At 41.7% G+C, this 14,612-nt stretch overlaps 1 protein-coding gene across 4 annotated transcripts in view; it reads right to left on the bottom strand.

The window, feature by feature from the left end:
• ank1a (ankyrin 1, erythrocytic a) overlaps nucleotides 1-14,612 on the bottom strand; it is a 125,470-nt gene that overhangs the window by 38,925 nt on the left and 71,933 nt on the right. Inside the window, exons 1-2 of one of the 4 annotated variants that reach the window (XM_037777680.1) lie at nucleotides 9,012-9,217; nucleotides 757-858 (exon numbers count right to left, since the gene is read on the bottom strand). In XM_037777680.1, the coding sequence (XP_037633608.1) occupies nucleotides 757-858; nucleotides 9,012-9,038 (129 nt within the window). In that variant the 5' untranslated portion in view covers nucleotides 9,039-9,217. Of the gene's footprint in view, nucleotides 1-756; nucleotides 859-8,103; nucleotides 8,134-9,011; nucleotides 9,218-14,612 lie in introns of those variants that run through there. The other 3 variants (XM_037777681.1, XM_037777679.1, XM_037777678.1) reach the window with 3 other exon arrangements.

The following is a 14,612-nucleotide window of genomic DNA, read 5'->3' as shown; positions in this document are numbered from 1 at the left end:
GGGGCAAGTCATAGTCAAGTCAGCACACTGACACACTGACAGCTGTTGTTGCCTGTTAGGCTGCTGTTTGCCATGTTATGATTTGAGCATATTTTATGCTAAATGCAGAACCTGTGAGGGTTTCTGGACCATATTTGTCATTGTTCTGTGTTAATTGATTTCCAATAAAAAATATATATACATATGTTTGCATAAAGCAATCATATTTGCCCACTTCAATGATGAAAAGAGTAAAAACAATTTGTGATTACTTGTGATTAACTATGGACAATAATGCGTTTAATCGCAATTAAATATTTTAACCGATTGACAGCCCTAATAAGTACTGAATGACCTTTGTCATTTATGATGAAAAATGACTAATCATTTAACTGTTTATAAATGCCATTAGCTAAATAGTACTGTCTATTTCATTTCACACATTGCTGTTCTTTTTGTCAATGAGAGGTGGGCAGTCCACCCACCTCCTGAATTTCAATTTAATCAGTTAGAAAGCAGATAGGAAGAATAAATCCTGGCAGGATGCGACTGAGGGCCATTGGTGGCACATTGGCACATGTCATATTTCTTTATTCTATCATTGCCAGTATGACGCAGTACAACTGAAGACCCATTTTAAGCAAAATTGCCGACGTGAATTCAAAGCCAAGAAGTGCAGAATAAATACAAATCATTGGCTAACAGTTATATGAGCTGCCAGTCTGAAGCTATAACTTCAACACATTCAATCTGGGGGATGTGCGGCTGCTCTCTCACCTGATTGGCTGTGTTTATATCGATGCCGTTTTTGATGTGGTCCAGGGCCTTGTCCAGGTTGCCAGAACGGGCCGCTCGGAGAAAACTGTTGCCAGCATCTGCCTGCAAGCGTCAAAGAGAGAGGGAAAGAGAGGAGGGAGGGGGGGAGGGAGGGGGTAAAGGGGTATAAGAGAAAGTGAGAGACACATAAAGTAGAGGAGTAGAGAGGGAAGATGGAGAGGGAGACAGAGTTTGGTTAATATTTCTTCGGGGGGCATTTGAAGGACTGAAACCGTTCAGTCGTGATCAATCAGTTTTCCTCTCATGTCACTCCGCCCTTGAGATTTTAGACAGTGCAGTTTGACTACCTGCATCTGCGCCTTGAAATGTGTGTGTTGAGTGTGCGGTGGGCGCGCAGGTGAAGTAGTGGAGTACGCAAACTCCTGGGCTCAACAAAACCTCTGTCCTCTGTACTCAGGTGATAAGGCAACTGTGATAATGCCGACAGCTACTGGAGAGTCTGTTGTGCCCAGCGGACTGTTAGCTCTTTGTCTGGACTCTGAGTTTGTGTGTGTGTGAATGAAAGAGAGAGAAAAGAGAGACAAGGTGAATGGAGAAAGGAGAGAGAGCGACAGAGAGAGAGAGAGGGTTTGGCGAGTCCCGACTCACGGGCCGGCACATGGCATGTCTAGTGTTTTTGTCTGTGTTTTGTTTGTGTCTGAGGGCTCTGTGCCTCTCCCAGGCAGGCAGGGGTGCTGCTGAAACAGGATCACTCATGCGGCACAGGGGGAGAGCGAGGGAGATGAGGAGAAGCGCCAGCGACCGAGGGAGAACCACAGGGAGAAGCTCGACTGCGGCAAACCCTGCACTTTTTCCCATCTCATTTACATAATCTCCTCTCTCCCCTTGCCCATCCTCTCTCTCTCTCCATTTCACCAGCTATCTCAACAACGCTAGTCAGGCAAATCGTCCAATCATTCAGTGTATGTTTTCACACAAATGCAGAGATTGAAATCATGTATAAACCTCATTTTCTGATCCAAAAGAAAATCACCAAATGCTGCCATCACGCACGCCAAAGATACCGCTTTCCTCAACGTCATAACACAGCGCTTTAAGCGGTATTGTTGTGACAGGGTTGTTGGTTGACAAAGATGGAGTGAGTGAGTAAAAAGAGAGAAAGGACCCACATGCCTGAAGTTGAGGCATAGCAACAAATGACACAACACAACCTCAGCATGACACCAGTGGCACAGCGCTGTGCAAAGAGAGAGGTCACTTTAAAAGAAGGTAGCGGGGGAACAGAAACACTGTGAAAGGAAAAGTTGCTTCCAGCTGACTGAAGTAACTGACAGAGGTTCTTGTTCCTCATATCTGGTAGAGAGATGATATGTAGGCAATGGCAAAGCTCCTACTTATCAGATGAACTTCCTACAGTATGTGCGTAAAGTAATAAATCCTGGGCTTTTGTGTGAGTACACTGACTCATGTGGAGCCACTTGCCTCTGAGTCATTGTCATTCCCTCCAAAAGATGTTTTTGTTTTGAAGCTTTTGCTCACAGACAATTGACTCTGCAGCACAAAGTCTCTGAGTCACACTCACACACATGCTGACAGGCAAAACACTGATTGGACATTCCCACACACACAAAAAGAAACACTGTAAAGCCAAGAATTGGATTTATAAATCAACTATATGATATTTAGATAACTGCTTTCATATGAAGATGCAATAAACACTCAAATCAAAATAAAAAAGTATAAAACTAGTCTCTAGTTTGGTGTGTTCAGTGCCTCAGTTAACAGTTGTATTTACTCACAGTTGCCAAACTGTCTTGGTGAGCCATGTCCTCCCTCTTCCTACTCTGTTACGTCCATTAGACTCTCATTCACTTTCACTTTGAAGAAAACCCACAAACGTCCTCCCACTAAACTGACCCCAGCACACCTGTCGCCATCCTGTGCGCGCACACACACACACACACACAAACACACCTGTCACTGGAGTTACGATCACCATACTGAGACACACCATCCTGAAACAGCACTGTTTGGAGAAATGAATCTTTGTGAATGTGTATGGGTGGACACCAATGTGTGTTTGAGAATCCATTTCGCATTAATAATAATAATAATAATAATAATACAATTTACAATAGCTTTTATGTCAGGCTATTTGCTAATATGTTATATTAGAAAGGCTTTCACAAAAGATATTCTATGAATCTCCTTCATCAGTGCATACTAAGTTTTATAATAACCTAGAGGTATTATACTCTATATATTAGGGGTGTAGGAAAATATCGAAAATATCGAGTGTCGTGATATTTTGTTTTGTGATACTGTATCGATTCTCAAAAACACTGTATTGATTCTTAATCAATAGTTTACATGCCAAGATTAAATCAGTCAATACTTTATTCATTTGCAAAGAGATGCACCATCTCAGTGTATGAGCCCTCTTTAAGTCGTGTTGTGATGTTGGATGTTACAGGGACTGTGATAAATGCAAATTGGATTAAAAAATATTTTTTTTACTCAGATTTTATGCATATGGTTGTGTGTTTTTTATACTATGAAAGTTTTCCTAAAATTAAATTTATGTCTCATGATATGTATTGTATTGCCAGATTCTTGCCAATATACAGCCCTACTATAGGAAAAAAGAAATTGAAATTATCAAAGGAAGACCTGCCCATTTTATCCTTTTACACAGGTGTATACTGCCCACACAGCAACTTTACACTACACAATGTAGTGGCGTGCAGATTGTTTGCAGACTCTGCCATGGTGACACAAGAAAAATCCTTTCATCAAAGTAGGAGCAAATACAGCTGATGCACAGACACAGACAAAACTAACACAATATCCGTGGTCCCACAGCAAATGGTTGCATGGTAAAACCATGGTGACCCCGACTGAGGCCCCTCTGCTGGATTCCCACCACCCCCCCCAGACTCAGTTCACTGCCCCGAGAAACCAGAAAGGAGTTTACAGAGACTCCCACTAGAATCCTCTAGAAACACTCGAGCTAGATTTGACTCGCCTGGTGGTCACTCCTGCATGTTTCTGTGTGTATCTGCTTACGTCAAGAAGTGAGTGTGTGGTGTGGGGAGATAAGGATGCAGGGGAACCACACCCACCCACTAACTCAGACAGAAATAGGTACAGTGACCGTGCATATGATATACCAGAGGAAACACATACAAGGAGCAGCCTATAACTGTTCTGTGGTAATTTCTCTGATGGACAATTTAGGTGAATGTGCCCCTCTCTGACAGAGAAAAGAAAAGCTTCAAGGCTCTGGGCATGGAGCACATTAATCACACTGTTTAGAGCAAAAGAAACAGACAATAACCTGCTCAGCAGCTCCACAGTTAACATTAGCAGTATCAACACACTGTCGTGCAACGTGCGTGCAACTGTCCTCGGGCTAAGACGGTGGCAAGGCTCCTCATAATGAAGCTCAAAATTACCAAGTCAAATGACTCCCCTATCTCATCACAGAAAATTCTCTGCCCTGAACTCCCCTCTCCCCGTCTTTATCTCAGCTTTTCCTTCCCGTTGCCTTCCTTCCCTTCTCCATCCCTTCGCTTCTTACGTTTCTCTCTCTCTCCCTCTCTCTCTCTCTCTCTCTCTCTCTCCCCCTCCTCGCTTGCCTCCTCTGCCGGTGCTGCAGCAGACTGAATGACATCACCCCCTCGCTGGTGGACTGCAGTGTTTGAATACTCAACGTATACGTGTGTGTGCCTGTATGTACTGTATGCACGAGGTCTGAGATCAACACAAAGATCCTCTGCAACAGATCTGATGAAGCATCATTTTCACAAGAGATCAATTGTGTGTTTGTGACGATTCTGAATCAGATTGAATGTGTGTATAAGACAATGTGAGGGTCGAATACGAGAGTAAAAAGACTCTGATGGTCTTAAAATTGTGTTTGTGATCTGATAGTAAAGATCAGGATGCTGTTATGTGTCCACAGTGGGCTTGAAAATGGCTGTTATAACTTCGGGATGCTATCTCTCCATCTGAAGTAAATCGTTGTGTTAACTGGTCCCTGTCTTCTTATCTCTTTACAGAGGCTGCTTGCACACTGTTGCAGGATTACTTACAGATACTGTGAAGCTGGATTGGAGTCACAGTAACCCGAGCAACAGAGAATTAATTTAACTGTTTCTATCATTATGTTGTTATGATTTTAGCAAAGAAAAGTAATGCACTGTAATTTTTATACATCCCACGAAATCAATTAGTATGTAATCCACTTTTGCCAAGGAGACCGTTTGAAAACAGAAGTCAACGTTGATTTATTTGTCACGTAACTTCTGTACTTGAGTACCATTTCCACAGTTATTTTAACCCAAACCATGATCTTTTCCTAAACCTAGTTAAGCAACCGGTGCGTCACACAGGAAAAATAAGGAATAACCTTTCGTAAGATATCATACGAACTGTTGCATGAGGATACGTTGTTACGGTAACTGCAAAAGCAATGACCCACCATTCCTAGATCAATGTTGTTGCTTTACATAATGTCTGGACATATTTTATTATAACTATTATTTTCTTATGGCTCAAGCAGAAATTGGCCGATCAGGGGTTCCAAACCTTTTTTTTTTTTTTTTTTTAACTTGTGACCCTTAAAATGAAGCCATATCTACTTACACTTTGACCAATGAAACATTTTTTCCATCTCAAATTGTTTCATTTGAGGATTTTAGAGGTGTGCAAATGTCAAGCTTCCCCAAAAAAGAGAAAACTTGTGAAATAAGCAGAATTTTGCGTAAAAGAAATTTATATAGTTTTCCTGTCTAATCCCTTTAGTAATCGTCTGACCGATCAGTATGTCCTGTCCTTCCTAACAGTCTAGACAGGTTATTCTACATCTGAACAGTTCTCATTGCCACAGAAGAGAGAGCCAAGACCGTTTTGTTAATGCAATCCAGAGAAGAACCCTGGAGCTCTTCCACTGAATGTCAAAGGGAGAATCTCTCTGCCAAAGATCCAGGGTGATCTCTCTCTGATATGGCACTATTATCTGCTCAAGACAATCTCAGCATTTCTATTAAAATTTACATAAAATTCACAATACACCGACACAGTCCACCCCCCTCTCTCTCGCTCTCACACACACCGACGACATGAATTTGCAGACACAGCACCAGGTGCAAATCATAAATATTTCAAGTGCCACCACAGCTATTTGTACAGCCAGCAGAAAGGTGAAAATAAGGTGCCTACGTATGTTCAGCATGTCACAAATCCTGCGTCACTTGCAATAATTTCCTGACCTTTAAATAACAAACACCAGATTCTGGATAGCGTCTGCTATTTTTTTCCTACTGCTAAACTCAATATCTCCATGTATTTACAGTAACAGTGTGATTGGACGGTTTCTATACATTTTATGGGAACATTGAACAGCGGATATGGAAATTACTGCAGAGTGCTTAAACAGCCATTTCATCCCCCTTTTTCTGCTGACTTGCATTTGTTGTAGAAATTGATTTTTTTCCCTCTATATCCATTTTTTTCTCTCGGGCCTCCATCTCTCAGGCTGCTTGAAGAGGTTGAGTTTCCGGCTACTGACATGTAGTAAGTGTAGAGTCAGTCAAACTGAGACCTGTGGGACCGCTCAGCTACGTACGGACACATTTACAGGAAGCAAGCGAGCGGGGCGCTGGGACGAAGCTGTTAAATTCCCCCACTCAACACTGTCTGTCTGTCCGTATGTAAATCTGTCTGTCTGCTTCTACTCCCCTGTATGTGGCGAAGCGTCGTGTCCCATTTTTACTATTTACTTTCTCACACTCCCAGCCTCCCCCTCTCTGCGTCCCACTGTTTGTCCCTGCCGTACTCATTGATTGTCTCTTTATATCTGGCCCTGCTGCAGCCTCTGCGCCTGTAGATGAGATTGTCATGGTTAGTGTGATCTTTTGTCGGGGTGACAAAGAGGGTGAAAGCCATAGGGAGGAGATAGGGTGTGGAACCTATGGGGGATAGGATCAAGATATGGTAAACATCCTGCACAGGAATTATACAAAATATAACTGTCGGCAGGGACATAAATAAAATATAATATGTCCAGATATTGGACTGATCTGAAATCTATACACTTAGAAGTCTAACACTGTAAAAGCAAACATTAAAACTTCTCTCTCATCTTATCTGCAGTGTAAAGTGGATGATGCTTCAGCTCTGCACCTGCTAAAACAGCAACAGAAAACCCAGCGAATGCTCAGAGGTGTTAGTTTGTGGTGAAAGTAACTGCATTTATGCAAGTACTGCACTTAGGTAAAAGTTTGAAGTACTTGTACTTTGCTTGAGTGTTTCTTTACACTTCTACTCCACTTCCTTTTACAGTGAAATATTGTACTTTTTACTCCACTACATTTATTTAACAGCTATAGAGACTAAGCAAGACCTTACCAACAAAACATGTGATCAGGTTATAAAATATGTTTTGTTATAAATTAGAGTATCCAACAGTATATAAAAGTAGTAAATAATAGCTCCATGTTGACCAGCTGCAACATTAAAATGCTGCTTACATGTTAAAGCATGAGTAATGCTAATCCAATTATAACAGATAAGATAGATAATAACTTTATTGAACTTGAGGGAAAATTCAAGTTTCCAGCATCTCAGTTCCATAGCGCAAAAACATGTTAGTAAAAAGGCACAAGTAAGTAATACAAAGTATAAAAAAATATACCAGATATAAAAATACCAGGAGATGAAAAGAAATAATACTATACTAATATACTGTATATATAGGCCTACAGTATGTAAACCCATGAAATGGGTCATTCTGCATGATGAGTACTGTTACTTTTGATACTTAAGTATATTTCTGTGCTTTTACAGACAATTTTGAATGTATTTTGCAGCACTTGTAACAGTGTTTTTACACTGCGGTACTGCTACTTTTACTAAAGTAAAGGATGCAACTACTTCGTCCACTACTGCTCACTGTTATTATCAGTTACACAAGGGTTGCTTGGCTGTTGAAGTTGATCAGTAGCCACTTTTTCCAAGTATGTTTACTTGCAAATGTCTGTTATCATTGTGAGGAACTATATGATGAAATACTGCAAAGAGTGAAACAACAACTACTGACAGCATTGTAAAAATGACTGCAGTTCAAAAACATATAAAGTATAAACACAATAAGCACATTTCTACAAGTTGCATCACCTCCTCTTCTATTTCCATACCAGGTAATCTGTAGTTTACACAGAATTAGCACTCGCTGTGGGGCCCTGTGTTGCCATTACCTCAGTAGATTAAACAGTCTATAGTCTTCACTGAAAGAATCTCGTTAATTGACCCACTAATCAGTTTACTGACCTCTAGTTTACTTACCACAGCTAATCCTGGTTGACATCATACAATCTGAACATCAAACAGAGGATCAAATGAGGTCAAAAACAAGATCAAGGCGGAAAAACAGAATACGATACACACCCACACACGTACGCACTTACGCTAATCTTGGATGCACATACATCACAACCCTCACAGAAACTCCCAGGCGATCAAGTTCCCTCCCATGTTGCTGATGAGTTTGATCAGGACAGGTTGCGTTTGGGGCAGTAAGCAACGACTTGCTATGTGTTTTAACGCTCCATCACTTCTTTAGAGCTTCGGTTAAAACAAGTTTCACAAGTGACAGATCATTTTCTTATTAAGCAGGACCAATGTTTACATCTCCATGACCTGCATCTCACTTTCCTTGGTCATTACTAAAGAAGAAGAGGGCATATTCAGGACTGGAAACAAGAGCAAGCTTTGAAAAGTCTCCAAAACAACTTCATGTGGACGGACGGAGAGAACAAGAACGGTACTTAGCAAACAGAGAACAAACACAGAGAGAGGCATGTGCTGAATAAATAAATAAAAAAAAGAGCTTGAACAAAATGGACAAAGAGTAAATACCGATACATGAATATTCATGTGTCAGAGACAAAGTAAATAATGAAAGAAATGGATTTTAAAACTGGGAACAAAGCCAGTGAGGAACGTAATGGCCCATCACAGTCTGATGTGAAGGGATAGAGACAGGGAGCAATGGCAGGTGCATTACATCTGAGAAAATGCAAGCGAAGATTTTACAACAGGCAAAAACATTGCAGGAAAAAGACAGCGATAAAATAAGAGCGGTAGAGAAGCGTACAGGTAAGAAGAGATAATGTGAAGGGACAGAGAAAGTGACAGGAACAGAGATGAAGTTAGAAGAGGAGACGGAGAGCAGCAGAGATGGTGGTACTCACTCCAAAAGTGACGGTCTTGACTGGCATGCCTGTTGGCCCTCCACTCTCTTTCTCTTACGTTTTCGGTTTCTCTCAAACACACAGCTGTCTTTTCTGTTGCCCCCTGCGAGTGCTGCGATACAGGGCACGCAGACCCCTCGTCCAACGTAAACACCAACACACACACGCCCAGACACACACACTTGAGTAAGCATGGTGGGTGGAGAGACTGGGCAGGGTGGGGGTTGAGGGGACGGGGGGCCCAGGGGTTTATCTCTGGAGGAATGCTGCCTGTATCTAAAGACACACATTTCACACACAGACAAAAACAAATGAGTGCCTTGCACTCTCACCGTGGCTTTCCTGACTACATCCTGGCTACTTTTTGGCTACTTTTTCCCCCATTTCACTAACTTTTCTCTCTTGCTTTTTGCCTCAAACTCTTTCGTCTCCATCCTTCTTCTATCCTCCATCACACTCTATGTTCTGCTCTCCACCTCATCTATCCTCTCCACCTTTCAGGTTTTGTTGCACCCCAAACACTCTGCGTCACCCCAACTTTATCCCTCCTTTCTCCTGTCCCTTCTTCCCTCACACGTCACGCCCATCTCTGTGTCTCCTGTATGTTTTGTGACAGCCAGACAATCCTTTTTTTTTTTTTCACGGACCAGGCGATACCAGAATAGCGTAGAGTTACTGTGGAGAATGGGTGTGTTTTTTTCAGAGCGGGTCTGTTTCAGTCTGTGAGGTGACTTACAGTGACAAAGCGCCTGGCGGGGGGGTTGCTGCCACCGCCCCGTGACAATGGGCCAGACACATGGGGTGGGGGGAGCACGGAGGGGCCAGCCTCTCAAAAGGCCCTGCCTCTTTTAATAAAGCGTCCGTCATTCCCTGCTTGAAAAGGCCTCCTTTTCTCTGCCTCTCCCCTCCTCTCTCCCTCTCCTGGCTAAATGCTGGGAAAAGCACATCGCTGCCAAAACCATGCAGAGAGATAAATGCTTGTAGGAGAGGGGAAGGAGGGGGCGATGTGGAAAGAAGGCTACGCACTTCTCAGTGCCACTGGACCGTGACCTGGGCAAAAACATCACGTGGGATGTCTCTCCTGTCCACAGTAGAGTTTGGACAGTGATGAGAGCTCCACTGCCAAAGAATGTGGTGCAGGGGACTACAGACACTAATGTCCATGAAGACATGACAAATTATCCTGTGGTCTTCCACCAAGAGGGGACTGCAACTCTTCCCCACTGACATAAACCTCCTTTGGCTCAGCTTGCAGAGTGTAACTCAACTCATCTGAGGAGGAGAAAGATAACTTATCACGTCCTTATTGATAAGACCTCCTTAAGGTGTGGCAGAATGAAGTGAGTGATGACGGAGGTTTTCTCCGCAGGTGTCAAAAGTTAAAGTCCCCCTCCACTAAAAAAATGTGTTTTGCTTATTGTTACTTGTAGGGCTTCAATTAACAATTCTTTTCATTGTTGATTAATCTGTTGATTATGTTCTCGATTAACAGATTATTTGTTTGGTCTATAAAATGTCTGAAAATGGTGAAAAATGTTGATCAGTGTTTCCCAAAGCTCAAGATGATGTCCTCAAATGTCTTGTTTTGTCCACAACTCAAAGATATTTAGTTTACTCTCATAGAGGAGTAAATAAACCAGAAAATATTCACATTTAAGAAGCTGGAATCAGAGAATTTAGACTTTTTTTTACCTTAAAAAATGTATTTTACCAATAAATCGGTAATCAAAATAGTTGACAATTAATTTAATAGTTGACAACCAATCCATTAATCGTTGCAGCTCTAGTTACTTTAATTGGATCACCTTAAATCTGAGTTTAACACATGTATATATAATTGTGTGGCTTGGCAACTAGTTGGGCAGCCAATCATGATCCAATATACAAGTTACAGAAGTGTGAAATTTGAAGCCTCCAATGCACTGAATGAACTTTCAGTGAAGTAGGAGACATCTTGTGTCAAGTAGTTCAACTTTTTAATTAAAAAAATATTTGCATATTCATAGATCTTCAATGAGGTAGAAGGAACATTTTTAACAATGTAATTTGACCTTGAAAAATCAGACAAATTATTATTCAAAGCAGAATACTTTTTAATATCTGGAGGGGATCTTTAAGTTGTGAAACCTAAAAAATTAAATTGGCATCTGATGCAAAACTCAAATGATATTTTTTTGCTTTACCGAAGAAATATTTGGGTGGGACAAATAACATGGCACAAAGACAGTCATTGGGGCAGTGTGCAAAGATGCATTGTGGTATACTAGCAGGAGTCTCACTGACTGACTGACTGAGAGAGTTTGCAGCTCAGGGAGGATGCAGGTCATTATAAAGCATAGGCCACACTCCGGTTTTGTAAAAGGGCTGATTTAGGTTTGGGACAGACGTGCCCTCTGCACCCTGTGTCCCTCTTGTTGGCAGGATAAAGGGCTACAGCCATCCACGTGTGCTGCTTGTGGTGGTTTATTGCCTGTGTCCTGATGTCTCAGAGAACAGAAACTAGAGTTGAAGAGGTGGGGGAGGAATCAACATAAACACTGATAGTGTGTCAGCTGTCTTTCTTCAGCCTGCCACACTCTTTGCAGTTGTCACACACATACATATTGTCTAACATCACAGATTAAACTGGTATAAATTCATGGTTTAAGGATTAAAAATAACTCATCTAATACCTCCATCTCAGAGTTCCCTGCAGGTCTGATCACAAGCTGCAATGAATCAAGTTCTGGTATGGGAAGCCAGCTAGGGATCTTGTCCATGTTGCTGCAATATTAACGCAGGTTGGTCGCTGCACCTAATTTGACTGTTATCAGGCCATTAAATAAGCGTCACCTGTCACTATAAGCACCATAGATGTGGGTCATTAGGGGCCTACTACGCCTACTACGTTGCAAAAGTGAAAGCGAAACTTAAAAGCAACACGTTCTAACATGTTGTAAAACTGAACGAAACATTACATTTTGAACACAAACAAAAAGGCTTCTTCATGTTTAGGCATCAAAACTACAACTTCTTTAGGTTTAGGCAGCAAATCCACTTGGTGAAGTTTAGGGAAATCATCGTGTTTTGGCTCTCTTATACTACAATGCCTGACTTCCGCTTCTGCTCCTGTCATAATTACTATGATTGCTAGTGGTTGCTGTCGTCTTCTTTTATACCTTCTTTTGGTGATCTACAATCTGAATAGATGATAAAACCTACTATTGGGTGTAGTAGGCCCCTATTGACCCACATCTACGGTGCTTATAGTGACTGCTTACGCCTATGTGACTGTTCAGTGGAGGTAAAGATAAGGGGGAGGGGACATGAAACTTGTTGTGCATTTCACCCTGTTGGACAAGGTCCTCCAAAAGAAGTGAAAAGACACAAAAGAGTATGTATTCATATTTACAGCTATTCTGGTTTCCATAGAAAACCATGGTAAAAATAAAATATACTGTATACTTCAATAAGAGATTGTACTCTTTCAATTTGGCATAATGGCCATCTAGTGGCAGTGTGATGCTCTGCAGTGTTGGCCTGCAGCAGCCTCATAGAGGGTATGGGCTGGGTCCTGCTGATTACTGCAGCCCTGGCACAAAACTCACACATTCATAAGTACACACACACACACACAACACTCACTTTCAACTCCTTATCCTGTGCTTCAGCTCCTCCTCACAAGCTACATTAAGCTGGCCTGGCCTCTGAACTGACACAGGAGCGGTTTAACTCAGCATTAACAGCCGCGGGTGTTAAAACTGCCTTCCCTCTGCAGACAGATTAGATATCACATGTCAGAGCACACGTAGCGGCTCGCTCCCTTATATACATATTATCATACATACATAAAGACGCCTCAACACATGCACCTCAACGTGACAAAGCCAGACTGACCTGTGGAAGACAAAAACAGGGAGTTAGAAATACTGGGATGAGGGAGGAGCACAGAGAAGATGAAGGCAATAGAGGAGAATGACAGCAGCAGTATGTCAGCACAGGGCCAGGCTGCCATTAATCCTCATAAGTGCAGGGGTGCAGTGGAGAAGAGGAAATACAGAGTGAAGATGTGCAGGAGGAGAGAGAAAGAGCATCACTGTGGACAGAATCTGTCCTCACAACCCTCCGTCTCTTGTGTGTGTTTGCAGTATCTGAGCACTCGCAGAGAACACAGACTCCATAATTTAGAAACAAAAGGCTCAAACCATCCGTCACAACCGGGCTTGAGTCAGCATCCGACAGGATCCGAGCAGCCAGACCATAATTCAATCAGTCTGGTTAATAGACGCAGAGCTGAAGCCGCCCCAAGTTTTCAGACTCTATTCAGACCTAATGTACTGTCCTAAAACTACGAGACACAAGCTCCACGAGGACTTCACCTGCCTCTGTCCACATGACTCTGTTAAAGTGGGACATACTGCAATTCTATTAAAGGTCCCACAAGAATATATACGTGTCCTCTGAGGGAGAAGTGAAGTAAAAAGACAAATGTCACCCTGTTTTACAAATCATGTCTGTGATGTCTAATGCTGCAAGGTTACGTTTTGTTTTATCCTCAACCAGCTTCGTCTACTTTTTATTTCCATTTTCCAAGGTCTAACATCTTTATGCAGACGAATAATTAAAAAAATCTAATCATCCACAGAGCTTTTAGAAAATGTCTTTTCCTGAAAAAAATATGATTGTGAATTTATCATTTAAAAGATTTTGACGGGTACAAAATGAATATCTTGTTTATCTCTGTGGAAGATATCTGATGTTTGATTCTCACTTCTAACAAGGCTTGTGAGCCAGTAGTGTAACACCGTTGGTATCACGTGGTGTCTCTGGGTCATCAGTTAGTGTGGAAAAAAATGGATAAATGGCTGAGATTGACGGTAAGTGCCTGGCAACGACTTGTTGTGAAGTGAATGCAGTGGAACGGGGGAGGGAGGATGCAACATCTAGTGGCTGAATGTTATCATTAATGTTTTCAATAGCACCTTTAATTTACACTATTTCTTCCATTTCATAGATTCACTGACAATCCTCAGACGACCTGCTGATAAATTCAATATGTAATATTGGAAACATTTTCCATTACAGAAACCATAAAGGTATCACTCCTTACTCAAATTGAACATTTACTTTGAGCTACTGAGCAAATCCCATGTCAGTGGAGAAATAAGAGGAACTAGCGTTAGTGGCTTGTTTACACTGGAATTCTTGAATAGATCGTAACATCTGTGCCAAATGGGGAGACGAGAAACAAACCCCTTCCCTTTGAATCTACGGGACGAACAAAAAAAGCATCTTAGTGGTTGGTTTTAAAAAGGTGAAAAATATTGTGCTGTTAAACTCGATGAGCTAGGGCTGTCCTCGACCAAAGAAACTCTTAGTCGACTAACGCTGATCGATTTGTTGATTTAATCAACAGATCTATAGAACTGAGTTTCTCACACAAAACCACCACTTCACATCTTGTGTTTACCACAGATGTGCTCATAAGTTTATTGTAAATACAGTAAGTCATTTAGCATGAAAAAGCATAAAAAACGACTAATCAACTAAATAAATCTTAGTCGACTAAGACCCAAACGACCGATTAGTCGACTAATCGACTAAGAGGGGGCAGCGCTAATT

Source organism: Sebastes umbrosus, chromosome 8 (assembly GCF_015220745.1).
Source record: "Sebastes umbrosus isolate fSebUmb1 chromosome 8, fSebUmb1.pri, whole genome shotgun sequence".
Classification (NCBI taxonomy): domain Eukaryota; kingdom Metazoa; phylum Chordata; class Actinopteri; order Perciformes; family Sebastidae; genus Sebastes; species Sebastes umbrosus.
The sequence above is the reverse complement of the archived record's forward strand: the minus strand, read 5'-3'. Positions and strand labels throughout refer to the sequence as shown.